This window comes from Aythya marila (assembly GCF_965140915.1).
Source record: "Aythya marila genome assembly, chromosome: 2".
Classification (NCBI taxonomy): domain Eukaryota; kingdom Metazoa; phylum Chordata; class Aves; order Anseriformes; family Anatidae; genus Aythya; species Aythya marila.
In genome coordinates, this window is record NC_139043.1 from 127287081 (window position 1) to 127311884 (window position 24804).

General features: G+C 48.7%; 1 protein-coding gene across 4 annotated transcripts in view; it reads right to left on the reverse strand.

Annotated features, from left to right (window-relative positions):
* LOC309875067 (tumor protein D52) overlaps positions 1–24804 on the reverse strand; it is a 114054-nt gene that overhangs the window by 88984 nt on the left and 266 nt on the right. The window contains exons 1-2 of one of the 4 annotated variants that reach the window (XM_082754068.1): positions 5130–5420; positions 138–253 (exon numbers count right to left, since the gene is read on the reverse strand). In XM_082754068.1, coding sequence (XP_082610194.1) covers positions 138–253; positions 5130–5253 — 240 coding nt within the window. In that variant the 5' untranslated portion in view covers positions 5254–5420. Of the gene's footprint in view, positions 1–137; positions 254–5129; positions 5421–17515; positions 17794–24804 lie in introns of those variants that run through there. The other 3 variants (XM_082754065.1, XM_082754064.1, XM_082754067.1) reach the window with 3 other exon arrangements.

A 24804-nucleotide genomic window follows, 5' to 3' on the forward strand; every position in this document is an offset into this window, starting at 1 on the left:
TTCTCCTCACACCCCACAACACAGAAGAGTGCAGTACCCAGCTTCACTCAGAACGAATACACATAGCATTAGTTGTGTGTTCAGAGACATGGATTTTAATTCTCAAAACCAACTTAAGAACTATTTAAGAGATTTACCTTAGCAAGCTCTCTTCTTAGCTCATCCTGTTCTTCTTCTGAGAGTGTTTCTGCCATACCCACTGTAGCAGCAGCATCCTCTCCAACCTCAGGTATAGAGTCAGTTCTCAGCAGCCCTAGAGGTGAACAAACCATTAAGAGTCAAATCATTGTGCGTTTGCCAGACAACTACATGCTGACATACAGCCCTTTCATGCCAGTGTATAAATAAGACCGATGACAGGATACAAGAGACACAGTCCAAGTACTACGGCATACAGGAGACCAGAAGACATTTTACTGTTTCATTCTATCAAGTTGCAATAAAACTCAATATAATTTCAACTTCTGCTGTAGGAGGAGACTGGAAACTTGTTGAGAACGACCTTGCCCACTACTCTGATGAAAACCAAGGCTCAGAGCACATCTCAACCACAGAGCAGTTCACACACATGCTCCGCCCAGGACTTCATATGATTACTGCTCTGAATTGCCCCTGCAGCACCAACTCTGGAGACATTAGAGGTGTTTGGAACCAGCAAAGAAGGCTCGCTCCCTCCCTCCCTGCTCTCTGGATCAGAGAAAAATGTCTGTTCTCAGCAAACTGGGAACTGTCATGGCCACAAGCAAGTTCAGCACCACAAGTGGAGAACTCCTCCCCATATGCAGTGCTTGACCTTTCTGCCCCTCATAACTGGAACTGCCATGGCTAGGAAGTCACAGAGAGCCTGGAACTAGAAGTAAAATCCAGCCACAAAAGAACAGCTTAAGACAGATGAGAAGCCCAGAGAAAGTTTAAGACCAAAAGGCCTTCACTGCAGACAAGGTGGTGGAGTGCTGAGAAGGGACTGAGGAGGATGCCAGTCAGCTCTTCCACTCCTCCCCTTCCAAATCCAGAAACCAGAACTGTGCTGAACCCCTCTGTATGAATCTCAAACACCCCTATGACCCCTCCCAGCCTTTGTCTTCACACCTTCATGAAGAGGAGGGAGAACAACATTCTTTGTATCACCACGATGTGCTCAGTTTTAAGAACTCCATTTTGAACTCCAGCAGGCTTGGTGCTGCGACCACCTCCCTGGGCAGCCTGTCCCAGTGCCCGACCACCCTCTGGGTGCAGAACCTTTCCCTAACCCCCAGCCTGACCCTCCCCTGTCCCAGCTCCATGCCGTTCCCTCGGGTCCTGTCGCTGTCCCCAGAGAGCAGAGCTCAGCGCCTGCCCGTCCGCTCCCCTCGTGAGGGAGCTGCAGGCCGCCATGAGGCCTCCCCTCAGCCTGCTCTGCTCGGGGCTGAGCAAACCAAGTAATGCAACAAACAGCAAAGGATTTCCCATTTTGTATCTTTTTAGCTGATATGTAAACACAGTTCACCAAAACAAGGGAATCCTGTACTAATTTGCAAAGAAACCAATTTGCAGAGAGATTGTATGCTGGAATGGTTACAGGATCCCAGAACTAACACTCACCAAAAGGTAAAATAGCTGTATATATAGTAAAATAGAGTAAAATGAAGAGCCTAACAAATTAAACCATAGAGATTTTTTTTTCAAATGATAGTGGAGGGTGACAAACCCAGTAACTCAGGAAAAGCAGAGTTATGGGTGGATCTTCTCCAGCTATCAGCCAGCTGTTCTGTTAACAACAGCCTGGCACTGAGGCGTTTCAGGGGTACCAGGAGAACAATTGCCTCCTCTATCCTTTCACAGGGCTGGAAGCATGCATCCGTTCAGACAAGTTGAGGACACATTAGCGTTCCCTTGCTAGGCACCACAGTGATTAACCAGATCAATCCCACCCTGGTTTCAGCAGCTGTTGATGGCATTACGTGATAGCGTTTGGCTTGAGAATCCACCAACTCATTAACGAGCAATGTTACATCACTATTAATTTCCTTGTGAGGCTTGGTATCAAACAGCTACATCACAACACACCGAAAAAGCCTGGGGAAAAAAAAAAAAAAAAAGATTCTGCAAAGCTGTAATTCTATAAAATATGCTCCCAGCAGCTGTCAAATCTATAAGAAGAGATGATGACTTCTTGATAAAGTTATTAAACTAAAACAAAGCTCAATTTCCACAAATCCTCTCCCTAACGGTATGTTTTCCACCTCTATTTGTGCCCAGAACAGTAGAAGCACACCAATGTATGGCCAGAATGTAAGTGGCGAGTCAGCCGTGGAGCACAGCAATCAGGAAGCACACTGAATCCTGCATTTATGAAATCAGCACCACATTTTCCCCAGAGAATTACATCTGTCTTAAACATAAGAGAGCCTACAGGTTTCCCAATTACTTTCTGGCAGAAATCTAAAGGGGGACACAGAGGGTTCAAGTCTAATGCCCAAACAAAACATAGCACTTCAACCCAAAATACGGAAGGATTACAGCTCATGTCCCACAGCCAGATCACTTATTTATACACCAACACATTTCCTTGTTGTAACACCAAGCCATTAGGAATGCCTTAACTTTGTCTAATTGCTACTTATGCTATTATATATGCCCAAAAGAAGGAAGAAAATCAAACTGCACTTTTCCCTGATGCACTGTCATCCTCAGCAAACTGTCCTCTTCCTGACAGCAGGTTTCAAGTTAGGTTAGCAATCCCTTTAAGGGCTACAGACCTCACCACTTCAAACCCAAATTTGAGATGCTTTTCAAGCACCAAAGAGCACACTGCCTACAGAGCATTAGCACATCCTGCTGAGAGGCTGCTCAATCTGGTTAGGAAGGGTCATCTGGATTATCTCACCAAAAATAGATCAAATGAACTCAGGGGCAGAAAAACAGGCTGGATTGCCTCCCACATCATAAGCTTGCATTTGGGGAATATCCTTTGCCTTTGGAAAAGTGGTGTTTCAAGGCAGTTTCTGCTGCTTCTTGCAGCACAACGCTGAACTTGAGGTTCAACACTAAGCAGCATGGGAAAGATCTCACCTCGCCTCCCCATTTACAGATGGTTTGGGAAGATAGGAAGTCACTGCTAATCAAATGCCTCCACACCTCACCTAGCTCATCTCGTCACACCTTCCCTTCTTGCTTTCTGTCCCCCTCCCACATGATACTCCTCTTTCAGTCCCATCTGAAGCATGCAGACACCTGACACCCGCGCTCTCACCCCACTACTGTTCACCTCTGCCCTGGCATTATTCCCACTCTCACGTCACTACTTGCAGGACATGGTGCACCTGCAAGGCAGTGCTTGGCCTCTGTTCTTATTTCAGTGCCTTACTTCTCTTTAGAGTTGCAAAGCACTTAAAACTCAGTCATTGGATAACCTGCTGTAACCAAGTTTAGTGTGAGCATTTCAAATCTCTTCAGCAGAGGGGAAATTCTGCAGAGAGAATCCAGTAGCTGGAAGTAGTTAGCCTGTATTGGGAAAACTTACCTAGTTTTAAGGACAGTTTTTAGGTGTCTGCTTTTCTAAGACTGAGAAATTATCCCAACAGTTGATTAGATCTAGTTAAATGAACCAAATAAAGACATTAAGAACTCAGTTTGTCAGGTCTCTGCAGATCACAAGCAGTCAAAGAAATAAGACTTAAAGCCCACGTTCCTCTTACGGGGCAGATGAAGCATTCGGTTCTCACTCAGGTTTTGGTCTGTGCTTTGCTGTTTTCAAAGCGAGTTTGTTACCCATCTTGACCTGAAGTTCCTACCACTTCCTGGCTCGAAGGCAAGATTAGCAACACACACCAGCCATTTCAGGAAGCACTGGTCACTTCAGATGAGCAACCTCTTGGGTGGGGAAGGGTTCGCCTTTACAAAACCTTACCTTTAGACAGACCTTCTGTGCCAAAACACTCATTGCAAGTGTCTGATGATCACTATGCAGTTGGCAAAGCTAAAGAAAAAGCTAAAGGTACTTGTTAGAGCCCAGAAGAACAAGCTGCCAGAATGATCTTAAATTTATAATATGATGTGGCTAAAAGAGGGGATTTATTTCACAACATATAAGAAAGATTGAATATGAAGTGCTTCCCCTTTCAGTGAAAAAGCCAGTCCCGTTTTTTCAGCCTCAGGAAGGGAATCTTTTGGCCTCTCCCAAAGGCCAGTCATAAAACCATTCAAAGTGAATGAAGAAGAAAACAGCAGAAGGTTGGCACATGCTGTGATGCATCGCCACTAAGTACTGAGGGCTGCTGCTTCCCCTTTCAGAGGAGGACAAGGTGCAGAGCTAGAGCTGACCGCTGCTCCTCAGCGCCCTGCAGCTCATCTGGGTCACGCAGAGGTTTGGTTTCATTCACACCCCCAGAGGTTGCAAGACTTTAAAGAACAAGCCCACAAAGAAAAAAAAAAAAAAGCCATCACATCTAACTTAGCTTTGCTTTGTCACGCTGGAAGGAGGGCTAAGCCTTCTGTTTTTCATTACTCCAGAGAATGGGGCACTGAAAAATCCTGTCCAGCAGCAAGGAACAGAGGTCACCAGCTGGGAGCTGCTCAGGGTAGGCACTAGGCACCAGCACAGGGCACCTGCTGCTGCAGCACAGCACCTAACAGCTGCTTCCTCCAGAGCATGCTAAGTGAGGAGAGCTGAGGATTTACAGGACATTTTTGTCAAGCAGCTAAGATTTTTTTTTTTTAATATATATATATATATATATACACACACACACACTCAGGCAGCAGCAGGTAGTGTAATTTCAGAGCTCCAGTCTAAGCATATAATTCCTACGCTTTCCCCCCCCCAAAAAAAAAAACAAAGTAATCTAATCAATCTAGCCTGGCTACATCAATCTTGCAGATGTTGCCCTTTTGTTCCTAATTTTTTGCTTTGTTTCCCCACAAACTGCCTTCCTACAGAGTTGATGAGTAAGATAAAGGTGGTAGATGCACACGAGATATTACCTCCATGAGATCCCAGAGCCCGCAGACCACACAGATAACAGCAGTACTTCACTTACGCTGGCCTTTCAGCCCAGCCACAGATCCCTCACACAAGCAGATCCTTTCTACAGATACTAGCCACTAAGCTTCCCACACCACGCTGTGACAAAGAGAGAGCAGGACGTTACCAGGCTTCGTCAGCGTCGGCGACCCAGGCGGAGAAAGGTTTATGCCGGGTGAGAGGTACAGGTAGTTTCTGTCCACTCCCGAGTTGAAATCGAAGGGCGACTTGTAATCCTCGGCCAGATCCATGTCAGAAAGCTCAGAGCACGTAGCCGCCCTCTGCTGCTGCCGAAGGAGGCATCCTGGCTTTCGGCAGCCACAGGGCTTCCTTCAGCTCTCGTTTCCTCACCTGGCACTCACCGTACAAAAACTCCTCCTAAAAGTCAGCCGACACCTCTCCCGTGTTTGATAGAGCCGTCCAGTGAGAAATTTCTTAACCACGCCGTAGCTTCTGCTGTTTACATGGCACTAAATTGAGTTCCTGTAAATTTATAACCGGGGCTGGACTTAAACAGACCGTGCCTTTGCCAAACAGAAGCCCGGGAGCCTTGCACTGAACGGAGAAACCTTCGCCCTTACTGCAAGAACGGCACCAAGAATTTTCAATCATTTAAATAAAAAAGGGTCAGCTGACAGCAGCCACACCAGGATATCCTTAATCTTCTAGGACACAAAAGGATTAGTAGCCGTAATCTACCCTATATACCATCTGGGGAGGACTTTTTCCTCTGATTAATGGAAAATTCTGCCTGTGTAACTCTTGTCTCTCCAGCTGTGAGTGCCAGAAACCCGGCTCTGCGAGCTCAGGAGGTGACAGAGCAGCCCTCGTCTCAAGGGCTGTGCTGGAGACACCACCCAGCTCCACGGAGGTGAAGATGTGCACTGCGGTATTTGACGGCTTCGTATCTACATATGAAGCTGTGTTTGGGGCTTTTTTCCTTCCCTTTTCTTTAAAAAAAACCCCTGTTGAGGTGCACTGCCCGTGCCCTTGGTGCGTCAGGCAGCCTTACGGCAGGAACTGGTAACGCTGTAAGGCACGGCCCTCATCCTGGTGTTTTGCCACGTGTACTATGAAGAAATCAGCAGTGATTTCCTGAACGGAGCCCTCCCAACCCCACGCCCTCACCTGGGCTCCGAGCTGCATGCAGAATTAGCCAAAAGGCAGTTCTCCTTTTCCTCCGCCACGGGAGCAGAGACAGGAGGCCACTCTGCTCAGAGCCACAGCAGCGGAGGAGCCCTGCAGCACAGCCACCTCCATGAACTCCCCAGGGCTACCAGAAGAAAGCGCACCACTTAAATTTTTAGCTTCTCACTTCCACCGCAGGAGCAGGCCTTTGGGCTAATTAAAGAGCAGCTCCTTTGGGCTGCAGACCTACTTTGGTTTCTGGCGCAGGCTGCCTGCAGGCTCCTAACAATGAGCGCACGCAAGCCCGAAACACAGCTCTGCTATTGCCTGAAACCACTCAGAAGATGACAATACAACATCCCTCTGCATTTCTGACACGTGACTGCAGCAGCGGCCAGAAATATCGTCAAGTTCACCCCAAAAAGTTCAAAGCTTTGGTGGCAGTGCCCTGCAGCCTCTCCTCGTGCAGCTCAGAGGCAGCCTGTGCCCTGTGCAGCAGCTCGGAGCACGAGGCGTACTGGAAAGCTGAATGTTTTCCACCACCAGCTCCCTGAAACAAAAGCACGAAGGGGGGTTTACCACCGGCAAGTTGACAGCCCCAGAGAATCACTCACTGGGAGCGAATCGATGTGAGCTACTTGCAACTGTCCTGACGTGCTGTTAGAGCTAAAAACATCCCTGGTGATCCATTCATGCCACCAGGAGTACCATTTCCTGGGCTAGGGCATGAATGAGAGTCAACATTGATGTTCCCCTCGCTCACAGGAAACGCCCCGTGCTGTTTTTCCAATAGATGGCATGTGGCAAAACTCGACCTGGGACTCTTCCTGTATCTCTGCTATGCAAAAGGCACTCTCACACTCTCACATCCCGTCTGGCACCTGGCTTGCTGGTCTGAGGTTACCGCCCCGGCCACCCACTGCAGCACAGACACAAGCGTGTGCCACACGTCCTCACTGCAGCCTGAGAGATGACGTCCCCCCGAGCGAGGCTCCTCCTCGGTCACCTCAGCCAGGTCACCTCCAGCCCTCCACAGCCCCAACGCTGCAGGGATTGGGATTCCCCTAAGCTATGGAAACGGCTCTCTTCTTTGGTAAGGGCCAGCCCATGACCAAAACACACCACGGCACAACCTGCCTCCCTCCCCACTCTCCAGAGGAATTTGGGGCCCACACAGCTGGCTCAAGCTGAGTTGAGGCTGCAAAGCCATGCCCTGTTAGATGTGCCTTGCCCTCCTCAATAGATAGGGAAGTCTAAAAGCACTTACTTGCTCCACAGACAGGTAGCAGTGGGGTTCTGCTCACGACCCCTGAGATTTAAACTGAAGATTTCGCTGTGGATGCTTCTGCTGCTCCAGAACTTGTACTGCTTTGTTATCCTGACTGGCTAAGGACAAATAGGTTGGCCCTTCAGGCACCTGCACCATGTTAGAAGACTGACGCGAAGGTAAATTACTTCTGTCAAGGATGCTTGAACCAATTACTGACAAGTTCAAGCGAGTATCACAGAGCGCTCAGCAAGGCATTACCACATCTCCCACCACTAATCACCCCATCATCAGTTCTGTTAGGGTCTGAGTGCTTGAAGCTTTCCCAGGTAGCTATTTAGCATTCCCAGGTAGCACAGATTGTGCTCGGGAATTATATGGGAAGAAGCACAGCTAGCAAAGCCAGAAAGGTTGAGCAAACACCACTAACCAGACATTTGCCTGCTTACTGCCAGGCGCTGCTCTTTCTTCAGGTCCCCTCTGCTCCCCAGCTCTCTAGCTGCCACCCCAGCCTGCTGCTGGCCAGCACCAATTTACACCAAGCAGCGCTGTTCACAAGAGCTAAAGAGCCACTTAAGCAGCTTAAACCAGCGTAGGCTCTGTAGCATCAGGTTGATCTTCAAAGCCTCACCACCTTACGGACATGTAAAGCCTTTCGGTGCCTGATCCAAGGCCTTAAGACTGCTCTAAGAGGAAAAGATGCCATGAGGCAATAAGACAGAAAACCAGACACTCAGCAAGCCTTAAATTGGTGCATTTATGCTCTAGTTTCCATGCTGTGCTCTCTCCCCCTTCCTTTAAAAAACAGAAGCTCTTTCAGCCCCCAAGATTTGTTAATAGTGGAGCTGTGGAGATACAGCAACAGATGAACAGTAACAATTGGGGCTCCTACAGCCCTGTTAGGGACAGCCAGCAGACCTGCAGGTGGAGGTTTAGGTGTCTGCTGTCTCCTGGCAGCACCCAATTCACCACCACCATCCTCACTAACACTTCAGCCTCCCCCCAAGGACCTCCTCTGGACCAAACCTGCACACGACAGCACTGCCCAGGAGGGCTCTCTGTACAGAGACAGCTCCCCCAACACTTTCTCAGCACTGAACTGTCCTCATTCACCCACATTAAAGAACAGATCTGTTAGAATGACCAGGTGAGATGTATTGTCCTGTAATGTGGATGCTTTGGGGTTCATGACTTCCAGGTTACTGGTGCTGCTCCTTTTTTAAGGCCACAGTCTCAGCCTGCAGCATTTCAGCCTGCTGAGGCAGATCTCAGCAAGGGCAGCAGTTCTCATCCCTCCTCCTCCTGGTCCAATTACAAACAGGCTGATTTCCTGAGATGCTGCAAAAGATTAAACCCATTAGATCCGTGCTGCAGCATATTCTGCAGCCAGACAAGATGATACCATAAGATTCGCAGCCTGTGTATCTCAGATAAAAGTCACACAGCTTCTCCACTACCTTTTGAAGCCATCTCCTCTAGCATTTAAGGTTTTTCTTAGGGAGAACTCCCTGCCTCATTGCAAAGTGCTGTGCCTCAGTGGCCAGAACAATCCCATTTGTCCATTCCAGCAGTAATGGGTGAAAAACATTTCCAGCCCACACCAAGAGCCCAGGCCAAAGGACGCTGAGTGAGCCATCAGGTAGGCACTGCATGACCTTTGGAAAAGCCAGGCCAAAATGAGAACACAGAGGAACACTTCCAAACAAGATTAACCGAGTCAAAACCCTGCCAGGTAGGTTTTAGAGGAATTTGTATTTTGTTCTTTGATTTCAGCTGCTTATCCCAGCTCCGCTGCCATTCTCTAGAGACTCTGATCCCGCGTTCAGAGACAAATGGGGAAAATGTCAGAAAAATATTGCTGAGCTGCAGCTAGATGGCACTTGGAAGAGATTAGAGAGAAAGAAGGCTGTGGCGTGGAACAGCGTTGTTTGAAAGTTTGAGCATGTAAGTTTGCAATCTAATTAAAAGCTTTACTAGAGGGCGTTTGATTGGAACGACTCGCAGCTTCCCCCAGAAGGCAGCTCTGATCTGTGCTCTGCAGCCTCCTGGCTCTTCCAGCTGCACATCGGTGCTTCTGGCTCTGGAAAGCGGCTCCGGGAACCCACAGCGCTAACCTCACAGCATCAGGTCCTGCCACAAAATGCTGCTGGGAGCGATAGAAACAAAGCAGGCTGAGTTACTGATTCATGAATCATGTGTTATGAGATTTAGAAAGGAAATTTAAAAGGCAAAGCACCGAAAAAAGCACTATTTGTAGATTTAGCAAGGCTGCTCAGCAATGCCAGCAAACACCGAGTGCTTGAGGTATGGACTGGCCCCCACAAAAACAGTTACTGGGTTTGCACCTGATTTGGCACAGCAAAGGGTGTAGATGCGCTACGAGGGACAGAAGCACAGCAGGCAGCAGTACCAGAAGCACCTCTGCAACCAAGCAGCACGCAAACAGGGCTCAGAAGCACTCCGCCAAATACTCTGTATTTACACCAAAAGGACTGCCTACATTTTGTTCACAAAATGAGCAAGCAGGCAGCTTGTTGGGCACGATACCTGACTTCAGACCTTTAACTCAGAAGTAGCTCCTGCCAAACGTGTTGGAAAGCCACTCACTTCTCCCTGAGCCCCATTCTCCAGAAGACAAGTGAGCGTCCACCTCTTGGGCAGGAAGAATGTACTGTTGTAACACAGAAAAGCTGGAAGACAAGTTACCTGTCAGTGCCACAGAATTCAACTGAAGGTACTTCTAACAGGACATTTCTGCCAGACCATGACTTCACACTTGGCTAAAGAGCCTCCTGTGAGGACATCAAAGAAACAAGACACCACACGTGCATGTTCCAGGGTAACCCAGAACCTCCAGAAGCTACAGAAGTGAACAAGAAGCCAGGCTTCTCTTATCCTTTCTTCCCAGAGCCCAAGCTTAACCCCCCAGCATGCCTCTAATAAATATGTATTAAGATGTGGAAGTGAATTTTAAAACTTACAGCCAAATCTAGCCCTTGCTGTACTCTCAAACCAAAGATATGCTCACATTCCTTGGACATCAGTTATTTTCAAATGGTTCCTCTTGAGAAGCACAAACCTTTCTGATTTCTCAAGTCAAGGCTCCTTTCAGACACACCATGCTCTTGAAGACCACAAAGCTGTACAAATGTACATTTTTTGCCAGAACTTTCCCACAGAAGTTACTGGTTGTATGGTTAAGCTGCTCTCCTGCTGCACCGTCTCCTTACTCAGTTATCCACTACAAAGATAAAGGTTTTGCCAAGCCAGCCAATGCGATAGCAAATACCAAGCTGATACACTTCCCTATTTCCTCTTCCCAGGCCTTGACTAACCAAACTTAAGATTTCATGTTGTCAAACGAGTGAAATCTGGTTGCTATTATTGCACGACACTTCCAGTTTGATGTCTACAAGCTCATTATTCACCTACCTCTCTCACCCAGTGCAGAGTTTTGGTGAGCCCACACAAACTTGAGGAAATAGGAGCTCGCCCAGGCGCACCAGCACCACGTGCCAGCACCACCTCCATGCTTTCGCACAGCAGCTCCCCGGTCCTGGGCACCTCTCTGAGAGCACCGAGTAAGTCGTGGGCTCAAATGTTTTTGCACTGCTCTTCATCTCATTGAAGAGCCGAGACAGAGCCCTGCAGCTGTGTGTGCAACAAGCCAGGAGCGATTTGCTAACAACAGGCAGCCAGTGCAGGGGGTTGTGTTAAACATAATGCAGCTCGTGCACCTACCTTTAGAGTAATACCACCACCGAGGTTCCCATTATATTAATAAGCACGCTGAGACTTGATCTGATTGATACGTCCTTGAATGACTTTTAATGCTGCCTGAGCTGAGTAAATCCTGTTAAGAGACGTTTGCTCTTCCTCCAAGTCAGAGCAGGACAGTAAATTAAATGCAATGGTTGGCCCGCAGATATCGCTGTCACATGAATCACCGGCCAGCCATAAAGCACTAAGCACTCCAGCAGCAGGAGAAGGTGAAGAAAAGGGTCGAGAAACCTTGTCCGGAGATGATTTCCTGCCAAGGGGGAAAAGCTTTCAAGGATTTCTAGATCCTGGAGGAACTCGAGCATCCCCCGCCTCCATCAGATCTGGCTTTGGGCAGGACACCACTTTCTGGCTCGGGGTGACATTGCAGGCAATTTATCTTCGCTTTTTCACAACCTAAATGGGAAACTCCTTCAGATAAGAAGAGCATTGATCTCAAGCCAAGATTTCCAAGCTGTATTTGTGTATTTATGCATGACATAATTCTGTCCCAGTCTACTCCATCTAAAGGGGAGTTCTCCTAAACACCAACATACTTGGTTAAGCTGATCTCCAGTATCCTTACTTACATTTCTAAAAGAGAAGTAGGTAGAGCAAGTTAAACCCTTTATTTTACTGAAATACGGGGGCCTCACAGTATTTGAGCAGGATCTCAGCGTCAAGGAGCAGCGAACAGCTTTACTCTCAGGGTTTGCCGGGAGGTCTGCATTTAGCATCATCACTTCCTATTGCACAAGCTCACCCATCACATGCCCCATTTCACAACTGTAAACATAAAACACATCAATTCTAACCCCCCCCAAAATACCGTCATGCTCCAGTCCACGTAATGAGTTGTCATTTAATGGATTAGTCTGGTAAACCTTTCAGCCTCTGTGTTTAAGGAGTGGTCTAGCTAATAATACCCTGCACAGTGTCACACCAGGTTTGGTAGCTCTGCCATGGGCACAGAAGGTGCTCCAGATCTAACTGTTAATAACGCAACTCCTTAAATTTCCACCTGATATCTAATCTAAGCCTCCCCTCTTTTAGTTTAAAGCCATTCCCCCGTCCTATCACTCCACCCCCTGACACAAAGTCCCTCCCCAGCTTTCCTGCAGGCCCCCTGTAGGCACTGGCAGGCCGCTGTAAGGCCTCCCCAGAGCCTTCTCTTCTCCAAGCTGAACACCCCCAGCTCCCTCAGCCTGTCTGCATAGGAGAGGTGCTCCAGCCCCTTGATCATCCTCGTGGCCCTCCTCTGGACTCACTCTAATACTTGTGTCCTTGTGCTGGGGCCCCAGAGCTGAACTCAGGGCTCCAGGTGAGGTCTCACAGGAGCAGTGCAGAGGGGGACAATCACCTCCCTCGTCCTGCTGGCCACGCTGCTTTTGATGCAGCCCAGGATGCGGTTGGCTTTCTGGGCTGCAGGCACACATTGCTGGCTCATGTTGAGCTTCTCATCCACCAGCACCCCCAAGTCCTTCTCCTCAGGGCTGCTCTCAGTCCATTCTCACCCAGCCTGTATTTGTGCTTGGGACTTTGCAGATGCAGGACCTTGCCCTTGGCCTTGTTGCACTCCGTGAGGTTCGCACAGCCCCACCTCTGGAGCCTGCCCAGGTCCCCCTGGATGACATCCCTTCCCTGCAGCCCTCCAGGGGCCTGCTCCCAGCTGTCAGCCTGCACAGGCACACTGTGACACGAGTACCTGGGGCACCTGAAGAACCAGCCAGGTCTGTCGGCTGCCATAAGCCAGAGGACAAACCCCTGAAGAACAAGAACAGACAGGTACCTGCCAGGCAGGCACTGAAGCTATCCTGGACGAAGAGAAGACAGGAACTCACTCCAGGTCACCGTGTTGGGGCTGGCTGTGTCGCAGGGGCAGCACCCCAGGCTGTGACAGAGCTCAGAGCCCCTCAGTCCCAGCCCTGAACTCTCCCCACCTTGCTCAAGACTCCCAGGGTTGTCCCAGGTGATCCTCAAGAGCATTACTTACAAAGTTTCTCCCTCAAGGTTTTTCCTCACGCAGTGAGATGAGCGTGGGCTCTGATCCCCGAGAAGCATCTGACCAAGGCACCGAACCCAGCCCCGGTCACATCCCTTTGTGCGTGGCTCAGCTTGGCAGGCTCTGACAACGCTCCGCTCCCTCTAGCTGCTACGGAAGGGAAAGCAAAACAGGAGAAAAAGTCTGCCTGGCTGCCTCCTCCAGCCGCTCCCACCGCCCACAGCAAGCTGCAAGCTGCTCCCCGGCCTCTGTGGGATATTCCCGCAGTGGGGTATTGCCACTGCCCCAAGCTGGAGACCCCACAGCTACGGGGACGTCAGAGACCTACAGTGGGAGCAGACTGGATTTCAGAGGTAACAGGGCACAGAAATCGGAACTAAGACAGATAAAGGTGTTAAATAGAGTGAATTTGAGTGTAACATGGAGCTTGCAGACCAATGAGAGAAAAGGCAAAGGGGTAAAAGGCATGTTAGCAGACACATGAAGAGGATCCTAAAGATCCTAAAGCGATGAAGAAGCCACCAAAGGGGTCACAACACTGCCAGCTTGCTCTCAACACCCCTGCCACCGCCAAGGTGACGTTACCAGCCTCAGAAGCAGGTCGAAGGGTGAGAACAACACCAGAAGGTGCAGCAACTGTGTGTGCAGATAAGAACTTTTGCTGTGTTGCTATTAATGACACCCTGTCTGTATAAGTAATCTTTCTGCAGTAACTAGATCCTAATTAATAATTATTCTTCAGCTAAAGCTTCATGGGAGCGTCAGGAATCGTCACTGCAATTGAAGTGTGCCTCCTCTTTGCCCACGGAGGTTTTAGGCACAGCACACGTGGCTCAAAGCAGGGGGACAGCTCGGAGCCCGCTGCTGGCTGCAGCTCTGCATCTTCCTTCCCACAGAGGAGCTCGGCTGGGCAGAGGTTCCTGCAGCACCTCAGGGTTTTTGATCAAAGGCCCCAGCCTCCCTGGCTGCTGCTAATCCAAACCCAGACAGGAGTGACTCTCAAGACACTCGCTGCCTTTAAGAGGAACATAAGTGGTCCCTCTGCAGCCGTAAATTGAAGCTGACAGAGGAACATTTTTGGCTGTACAGCAGCATTTCAACGTAGTGCTTAATCTCACTTAATGCTTGCTGCTTTCCCTTTCGGTCATCCTTTGTTTGACATTTTTCTGCTTACTCACTGCAGGACATCAAAAGGACAAGGGTGAACACCTCCCCTCCTCTGGTGGGAGAGCCTCCACACACAGCGCCCACGTTACCAGGACTGCAGCAGAGCTAAGAGTGGAGTAGTCACCAGTCTACCTACCAGTGACTGGAGGGGTTGTGGGTTTTTTTTCACCCTCCTTTTGAAAGCTGGTCATCAAGATCTTGGCTTTCAAGACAACTCCCTGTTCCTGCTGCCATGGAAACATCACTTCTTTGGTACAGCTGACATCCTCCCTCACCTGCACGGATGTCCAGCACTCTCTCACTGATGCTACGTGGTGAATCTCATCCCTTGACTTCACGCAAGGCTCCTCTGTGCTGCCTGGGGGGCTCCTTCCCCACGAAAATCACCTGGGCCCCTTCCTGTTAAAAGAGCAAGGGGTGAGAGGAAGAGGACACAGCCCCGAGACCTGCTGGTGAGGAGGAAGGAGCCCAGTTCAGCCCCGCACCACTGCTCTGGCCAAAAGAGGAACCTGGCAGAGGCTTGAGGCAAGGTCATCTGATGATTGCACTCACGGCGAGGGCAGCAAAGAGAGGAGGAAGGAAGGAAGACAGCCATGACTAAGGCTTTTTTCCTCTGTCCCCTATGGGCCTTACAGAGCATCCGACAGCCTCAGTCAGCTGTACCACTCTGCCACCAGGCACACGGATCCAGCAGAGCAAGGCACTCACCTCATTCACAGCCCTATGGTCCCAGTTTGCTTTGAACTGGCAGGGCCAGCCTCATCACCACCCCACCTGCTCCTCCTCCTGAAAAGGGGGTGATTACAAGTGACAGCTTCCCGTTACCCTCCGATTCCCAAATCTCTGACCCAGCAAGAACAGCTGACGCTGCTCCAGCCACCCACGCTGTGCCAAAACACAGGCAGCTGCACATGTCAGCTGCTGAAGGGCCCCTCCAACACCGTGCACTGATCCCCAGCAGCTCAGCACCTCATCCAGGCACCCGCTGAGGAGAAAAATAGGACAGAAACATCATTAAATAACCCACATAACAACACCCAGGACCCTCAGAACAAGACTTTCCCCTCCCAGAGATTTCAGGCAGCTCTGCTCCTGTTCAAGGGACCCGCTGATGTAACAGGTCTTCTGTTTTTCCCTCCTCCGTCCTGAGGACACAGCTAGAGATGCTCAGCTCAGTGAGCTAATTCCTCCTTCGCGGTTCTGACACCAGCTGTCTTATTTACTTACAAAGCCTTTGACTTTTACAACAGCAAGTTAAGAAAAACCTTACCTCCAGTACTGCAAGTACTCAGTGATAGAGAAAGCAAACACAGCAGACGAAAGAGGTGCTCCTTTGTTCGGTCGGACAATGAGGTAAGCTTTGTCCCACTGCCAGCAACCAGTTCCCTCGGCATATAAGGAACGTTAAAGTCCACTTTATCAGCCCCAGAAATGCAAGTCAAGGCTCTAGGAAAAGAAGGGCTTACGTGCTCTCTTAAGAGATCCCATGCAGTGTTTTGGGACTCGTCCTGAAAGTCCCCCAAGAACAGTACATTTTGAAAGTCCCCAGTTCACGTAAACGAAAAGCTGCTGAATATACAGCCACCTTTTATCACCAAGTCAGAGTTTCTGTATCACCAGACCATGGTTTGTGCTGTGTGTGGTCACCAGACTGCTCAGAAGCAGTCTCCTCAGTCAGAGCACCGCAAGGTGCTGCTTCTGTACTGCGGGGGCTGCTCCATCCTTGTTTTCCAGTAGTGCATGGGACCTGCGCTAACAGTATCAGAGGCAAGGCACACAGATACTCTTTTGCAGCAAAACCAGGTACATTATTTATTTTTTTTATTAAAAAAAAGAAATTAGAAACCATGCAACTTCAGTCGTTAGCCCATTCAGCTACTCAGCCCACGCAACAACAGGATTTTTGTTCATGGCACCTTGACAGAAAGCAATAGAAGGCTCGGAGCACTACGTCCCTTCAGCCTGAACTGGCAGCACTGCTTTGGTGCCTGCAATCACACAGCAAGAGACTCCAAGCACTCAAAGCCCCAGCTATCTGGAGTGATTGGCAAAGGAGTGTGCACTGAGCATCGTTTAAAGGAATGCCAGACATCCCTCTGCTGAAAATGAAGCCTCTCCAACTGAGAAAGAAATCATTCAATGATTCTGCTGCTGCTGGTCACAGGCTAGTACCTTCCTTTCCACTCTTCTCCAGCATAAGGGCTCAGTGCACAAGCTAAGCAGAGACTGCTTCTTGACACGTGCAGATGGTGGGTGGAGGAGGGAAACACAGGCAGTTTTTAACTCTTCTCTGGTTAACAGAAGCAACCCAGGATGTTCACACCAGCCCCAGGGCCAGGACTTGACAGCCTGGGGCTTAGCAAAATGCATGTCATTGGTGAGTAACGCTGCATCACCAGATGGGATTTCCAGCACAAGCACTCCAGCTTGCCAGAAATAAAGCCTCTGAGGGCTGGCCAGCAGAGCACGACCAGCCACTAACTGAACAGGCACAAGCGTGGTGCCTTCCTTAGGTTTTTCTCCTTGTACCTGCAGGTCTTCACCTCGCCTGAAAGAGGAAATAGCATATTCATCCCCTAAAATGAGGCAGCAGAGGGTGTTTTACCATGGATGCTTCATGGCAGGTTTGTCACACCAGATACACCGCTTCGTTACACAGCCTGGGGTGCAGCACCCTCCTACCCAGGGCTGGATTTCAAACCACAATGAGTTCAGTAACAGGACGAGCCCATAGGAAGTGTCAGCACTGTCTCTAAAGCTCTCGAGGAAAGCTCAATAGCTCGCTTTTCCCACTAGAAGCTGCCCAAGTCTCTGTAAGCACAACAACTAAACCTGAGAAAGCTTCAGGCACCACAGCAGCGGCCCGAAAACATCACAACAGGCCCGGACCCATCGAGGCCGGTGCTCGCTTTTTTTTTTTTTTTTTTTTTTTTTTTTTTAAAAATCAAACCATTAGGAAGGATTTACGGACCCACGGGGCCAGGCACCAGCCGTGCTCCGCGGTCCCCTTCCCCCTGCAGCCCCCGGGGGGTGCCGGCGCCAGCGGGACGTGGCAGCCGCCTCCCCCCCCCACACACCCCACCCCGGGTTCCTGGTCTGGCCGGCAGCCCCCCCGTATAAATAAGCACCCCCCCTGCCCCGGTGGGGTTTCACCGAGCAAAGGGCAGCGCCCTGCCCTGCCCGGCCCTACCTTGCTCCCGGCGGGGCTCCATGGCGGCCCGGCTCCGCCGCTCCCCGCTGCCGGTGCCGCGGAGGCGCCGCCCGCGCTGCCAGGCGGGGCGGGACGCGTCAGGGCCGGCCCCGCGCAGGTGAGGGCGGCCCCCGAGGGGGAAGGAGCCGCCATCAGCGCCCGGCCCCGGGGTTTCGAGGCCGGGCAGCGGCCGCACGGAGGTGTCGGGGGCACGGGAGCCGCTCCCAGCGCTGGGGGTGCCCGGAGGGACGCGCCCCGGGGCCGCCGCTGGGGGCTGGGGGCGCCATTTTGTGGCCCCGCCGCTGCCCCCGGCTCCCAGCCGCGCGGAGCGATGGCTTCAGCTGAAAAAAGGCTTCAAAGACCTCAGCCACGCCTCAGGGAGGCTCAGATCTGCAGAGCGAACACACACAGGGGCAGTTCTGCACATCCCTTAGTTTTAATCCAGCATTAGAAGCCCACAGGCTGGGGTTACTGGCTTGTCCAACCCAGCCCCAGTTCCTCCAGCCGCAACCCTTTTCCCTTCACCCAAGTCCTTATAAAGCATTTTTCTCCCCAGTGTGGTGTCTCGCTGTCTGTACACCTTGTCTGGTATGCGTGTAATGCAACACCAGGACTTCTGTTCCTCGACATAACTTCACACGGGGTAACAGGGCAAGAAAAACTTGCTCTAACACCATTAGCATGAACAGGCTTCATGGTATGATAACCGAACACACCGCCTCGCGCTGCTGTGGAAGCTGCCGTCCTCGGTGCTTCCACCTCCTATTTGTTATATATTTGCCAGCAAAGCACAGGCACGCTCACAGATAACGCCACGTTACTGAAATTAAGCTGTGATTTGGTTTTAGCTTCAGAGATTCCCCCATGAGACTTGCTAGCACTTAAGAACAGGCAAGCCAGTGCCTCGTGGCTACATTACAGAGAATTTAACAGCTGAGGAGAAAACAGACCACCAACTGTCCTGCCTACAATCTGAGCTCTTCCTCCTAACATAAAACATTAAGCACAGAGTTTTCATTATGTAGTCCCACAAGCAAACCGCTTTAAGAGACCATCAAGAGCATTAAGCTACCTAACACATCTCTCGCTGCACCCTTTTCAAGCCCCTGGCCTTGCCATCGATGGATGTGTTTGTTCAAAAAGATCGATGTGTGCAGCAAGTGAGCGGCAAGGCACGCACGGCGTGGCTTTGTGAATAGCCAGCTTGTCCCTGACACGCAGCATGCACAGTCACATGGCGAGGCAGAGCACAATAGAGAGTCAGGAGGTGCCAATTCAGGGGTGCCCTTGCTTCGGATAACAAACAACAGCATCAAATCCAGGTATTTTTCAGCCTACAAAGCTTCTGAGGACACGAGCTTTTGCTGGGTAAAGGAGCACTGGCTTAAATTCTGGGATATGCACAGCTGAAGCATGAGGCATTTACAGTGCTGCCATAAAAGCAAGCAAGTAGATAAAACAAAATGAAAACACAGGAATGTTTCCTTATCTCATAGCACAGCAATTTAGACACATGATTCTCACCAGAACAAGCTCATCCTGCGCATCTCAGTTAAGACTATTTCAAACAAAAGTTACTTGAAAACATTCTTTTCCCCTAAATATATGTATTTTTTTCCATGGTACTCCACGTGAAGCCCCGAGCTTCCCCACTGATCAGCTGCTGTTTCCTCCTGAGCTGTAGTCCCAGTGAAAGACCACCAACAGCACTACAATTCGCATCCCTTTACTTTGCAGCTGCTTTACTCTGGCAGCACTGAAGCATCTGCCAGGAGCCAACCTGCAGAGCAGGGAAGCTGTCAGCGTTTCTCTGCTGCTTTAGCAGCCAGGAATATTTAGCCAACACATCCCAAAGTGCAAAAGCTAGTAGCGAGGACAGCAGTACTATCCCGAGAGATGACTCTGTGCCCCTTGGCACAGCTCGCAGGAGTCACTGGCACTACACCAGTGTCTCACCCATGGCTGTCACACTGAAGAAAACCATCTGCAGCTTAGGTGTAGCCCTAATGTATGAAGTCCTGCACCAGTTTTGAGGAACTACAAGTTCACAAATCCCTGCTTTCCAGCTCACCCTGCAATTTGGCTTCCTTAGCAGCTGCAGGCCACTCAAAGTGAAGATAGAGCTACCTCTAGCATATTGGCCAAATCAAATTCCTGTCTTTTCCAGAAGGGTTTTAGTTGCAAGAAAGACACTCAGAAGCCATAGGCCATCTCCAAACACAATGACAAATTCCTTTTTACACAGTGAGGAAGCTGAATCGTTGTAACAAGCATCTGTAAGTAGTGCCTATTTAAAAAAAAATCAGTATGACTATTGCCTAAAGGCTTAGGTACAATCACAGATTATAAACAAACTCAGAAAAGACGACTGGGCCTGCACTAAAGGCTTCATTGTCTTTATGAAAAAGGGTAAGACAGAAAGGCAATGGAACCAACAGCGCACTGAGCTACTGTGCTTTGTGCAGTGACTTCTCTCTTCCTCCAGGTGGTTATAAAAGTACCAAACACACACACATATAGAAGGCAGGCCTGGAACTATCCATGTAAATACAGGACTTCAGAATATTTTGTCCTTGGTAGGATGGCGCCCATCCCATGCAAGTGTTGCTTGTATGGGAACGCAAGTAGAGCACCAGAGGCAGTTCCTGTGTCAGGGTTTCATTGCACTGCCACAGAACTGGGGCTACAGTACAAGTAACAGGCAAAGCAGCCACAAGTAAAGGTAAAGGTTTTGGAGAATTAATGCTTCCACGAAGAACCCAGGCTTAAGCAATTATTTTTCAGACTCACTCTGCACTTTGTCTCCTCTGCTGTAGTCACAGATGCAATTACCTCCAAAGAACCCATCGTCCTGCGTGCAAAGAGCTGAGTCCAGTGGTGAGCTGTACTCGTTGAGGGTGGCTGCTGTGCTCATGTATGGCCATAAACAGACATGGTTGTGCAACCAAGTGCTGAGCTGGCCGTGGCTACTGAGAGGGCTAACACATTTTAGACCTATGCCTGTGGACATAGTTGGGCAACACAGCACAGCAAGTCATCTGCTGCAGCTTGCAGAGTTCACATGACACCTTTGGTTGCCAGATTGAGGGTTCGGTGCCAGTAAATGGGAACCACAAAAGCACACAGGACACCTAGCCTAAGCAATAGAAAGTGCTAGAGAGCTGTCCTGAATGCCTCTTATTTCCAAGGCTATGTACTTCACTTGGCACCAGAAGAGCCCTCCGTTCATTCAGAGCCTTGAGTCATATGCCAGAAGCAATCTGTCTTAAGGAACATGTCCAATGTTTTTATTTCCAAACGCAGCAGAAGAGCACAGTCAGCTTGGCTCCTTTTTAAGGCAATGCCTAGAAGGATTTAATGACCTAAACCACAGGATTTTGTTAACCTAACTGAGAAGGGGAGACAAGCGCATACTGAACCATCAGGATCACAGGAAAATCAAAGCTAGATACTCAATGAACCTGTACTTTCTAGGTGGTTATCCCCTGTTATGAAGGGTAGGAAAAACAGACAAGCAAGAGGCTTTTTTTTTTTTTTTGGCCTGGTTTATCAGAAATACCCTGAAAGCACTTACTACATCAAAGCCCTGGCAGCCAACAAGGGCCATACATTGGGTCAGAAATCCTGTGCAGTATGTCCCACCTGAGGCAGTGTTAGAAATCCTCAAAAGCACAATTCCACCTTCCCAATTAGATTTGCTGTCAAAAAATGGACATTTTACATGTGAGTGCCTTTTCAGAGTCAGGTAGCAGCTGGCTAACCAAGTAAGAGAATCTGTACTTTTGACTTGTCCTGTTGAAACCCTTCAGGAGAAAATGAACCTTTCACACCTTTCAGTGTCTACAGATCAACTTAAAGATTACATCTATGTACGTATTGGCGTAGATAAGCAGGCTCCTAGTGGAATTCAGTAATGCCATAGGCTCCCATCTCACCAGAAGAGCTGTAGAGTGCTGAAAATATCTGCAGGTGACTTTTACCTCTAAGCACCTGGGTGTCTCAAAGTCCAAGGTCACTTTTGCAACTCAGAGTTAAACTCTGAATTGCTCAGATGCTTGATAAGAGACTTTTCCTGCAGTCCTAATCATTCAGGTGTTGATACAATTTGTACAGGGCTCTTAGCTGAAGACCTCAAAGTTAGGAGGTATCTCCAATGAGCTCCAAAAGTCCACCGTAGTGAAGCTTTACATTGCACCCTCACCATTGCAGCATGGCCATTTAGGTGTAGCACAATTATTTGTCCTGGAACAAAACCTGAAACACTTTTGGGAACTAAATCTTCCAGAGGACCAGGCTCCATGACACCCACCCGCATGAAACTCATTTCTTCTAACCAAACCTGCTTGGTGCATGCAACAAGATGTTAGCTGAGAACTCATACCTCTCCTCCACAGTAGGATGTGACACCCACCCTGCACAGCTGCCAGCAAGCATGTGATAAATAGACATTAGGAGAGTTCATAAAAAATAAATAAACTAATTAAAAATTAACATTAAAATCAGTTTGTGGTACCCGTGGTGCAGAGTCGCTAGAGGGAGCGTTGGAGCACCCCGCGGGTGCGGAGTTTGCCCACTGGTTATTTCGCAATTTCCTGGTGAGGGGATGGTACCTGCGTGCTTCTCTTAATGAAGACCCCAAAACTCCTAACAAGGCTTATTTTGAACACAAAAGACTCGGCATAGATGTACACACAGATACATGAATGGTACAGGCTTTACCTCATCAAAGAATGATCTGTAACTATTAGTTTGATGTTAACGTAACTTTTTAATTTCCTTTGCCAAAGTTACTAAACCTCACGCCTGTCTAGGAATATCCCATCTAGGGATAACCTTCCCACCCCCAGTCTTGAATTCCTCCTGAAAAGAGGGGAAAGCATTTCTAACTTGTCACTTCTTTGGTAGCACAGCTTCCTCTGGTAGTGTTGGTTCAATCGCAGCTCCAGGAATTCTGAGTCCTCAAGCCTCCAAGCTATCTCCAGTTACAACAAGTATATTGATCAGGGAAACACGCTATTTTTTTTTTGCCACACACGTTGTTATCTGCAACTAGCATCTTTATTAGTGCATTAAATACACTGTAGCCAAAGCTTCAGTTAAATTATATCTGTGTCAACTAACCACTGCTAATTAGTCATAAATATTCCATTGCAGAACAGGGGCTAACTGGAACATTTTCACCTTCAAAAAATTGAAACTAGGGATAAAATGAGGTCACATCTTCAGTAACTCATTATTAAGCAATTTTTAAGGCTGCAGTGCTGTACAGTTACCACGTGGTAATTAAGAAGCGGGGGACCTGGTTGCTTTTCAAACTGTAGTTAACTTCCAGCATACTCCTGTGAGATAACTAGGTAATACCAGGTCCACTTCATTACTGGCAAACCAAAAAACCAAAACACAGAGGCTTCTTTATAATTTGCTAGAAACAGACAAGAAAACAGAACCAAAAGATTTGGTTCCAAACACTGGAATACCGTTAAAAGCTTACAAGGAAGGAAAAAAGGAGTGATGACCTAATTAACTAGAACTGCTAGAAGTGGTGGGGATTTTTTTGTTTTTTTTTTTTTCCTTTTTATAGGTTTTTATAACAAGAAAAAGACTGTTTGAAAAGCCTGCTCACTTTCATAATGTAAGCCACAGAACTTCAGCCTTTACATTCATTCACTAAACATTTTTTCCTTCCTTACTTTGCAAATAAAGTCATCCCTTACAGTTCCCCAATAGCATAGCATCCAATCTTTTTAAGAGAGGCATTTTTTGAGATTCTTAGCATATGGCTGTTCTCACTGATAAAACACTTTGCTGAGCCAGCCAACATGAAGTGAAAAGATGAGCAACAAATCAGACCATAAACACCACAATTAAAGATTCATTCATCTCACGAATGTTTCACCAGCAGTGTTGTCTACTTCCTGCCACCACCACCCAGTCAGGAGGTGCTTCCACCATAGTCTCACTTAGAAATACACTTCCAACACAAGATGCACAAAAGCTGTGATTTGCGTGTGCTAGTTTCTCCTTCAGACTGCAGTGAAGGCAACTATGCTACATCTCCCACTAGTACCATCTAGCTCCTACCTGATCTCACAAAGCTCATTTTGAAACTTCACTCTTGAAACTTCCCCCAAAGTAGACAGACTGTATTTCTGATTTCAGAAAGAACAAAGCAGATCAACCAAACCTCCTCCCTTCCTTCCTTTCCCACCATTTATCTGTGTGTTCAAAACCAGCATGGAGATCACCTGATTTCTCAGTGAACCCAAACTTCCACCAGAAGGCCTCAGGAACTGGGTCAGCCACCTCCCCGTTCAGAAGCAAACGAGGTGCAGGTGTGGTTGTGCAAAGTGAGCCATCTGGCATCCCCTGCCTGAATGGCTTTCTTTTTTTTCTTTTTTTTCTCCCATCAAAGAGAAAATCTCTGCAGTTGCTGTGTTTGAAGAGACTGTGTACTTTGCGCCCGAGCTATACATCAGTGCATGTGTTAAATGCAAACATGAGGGTGTTCTTATTTGCCCATGCAATTGCTGAGGCTGCTTGCAAGTAGTGAAGCTTGCTGCATGCTTTGAGAGCCCTACAAAATCAGTCCTCACCACAGCAGCAGCTCTCCACAAATAAATGCAAACTGGGGGAATAGCTGAGAAACCTCAGAGCCTGAAACATGCCCCTACTCTCCTGGAAGAGTATTTTTGTGTTACCTGTTTGTCGTTTCCATTACTTCAGTAAATATACAATCTAAGTCTCTGATATGAATCCAACTAATAGATTTAATGTCACTAAAGATCCTGTTCCTTTCATGGCTGCAGAAGTTAACTGTCTGTAAGGTAACTTATGCAGGTTTGCATGAAAGTCATTGCAGCGTGCTGGTGTACCCACACTACAGGATGCTCATTGGAAGTGCTGAAAGATGTGTTTCCCTCTGTAATGCAGCCGTTCACATATGCATTTGGCCCTGTCTGAACTCTCGTTTGCCCTCCCTTTTGCACATGCATCAAGTCCCAGCCTTTCAATTTCTCCTCCATGCAGCCACAAGCATACTTGATCACTCCAACCCACAGTTCTTCTTATTTCCCTCATCCTCAAAGACAGCATCTCTGGGTCAGGTGTGCAGGGGCAGGACCCAGCACCCCAAACCACAGAATCACAGAATGGCCGAGGTTGGAAGGGACCTGTGAAGATCATCCAGGTGGGTTTTGAATATCTCCAGAGAAGGAGACTCCACAACCTCTCTGTGGCCTTACCAGGGCTGAGCAGAGGAGGATCACCTCCCTTGACCTGCTGGCAACACT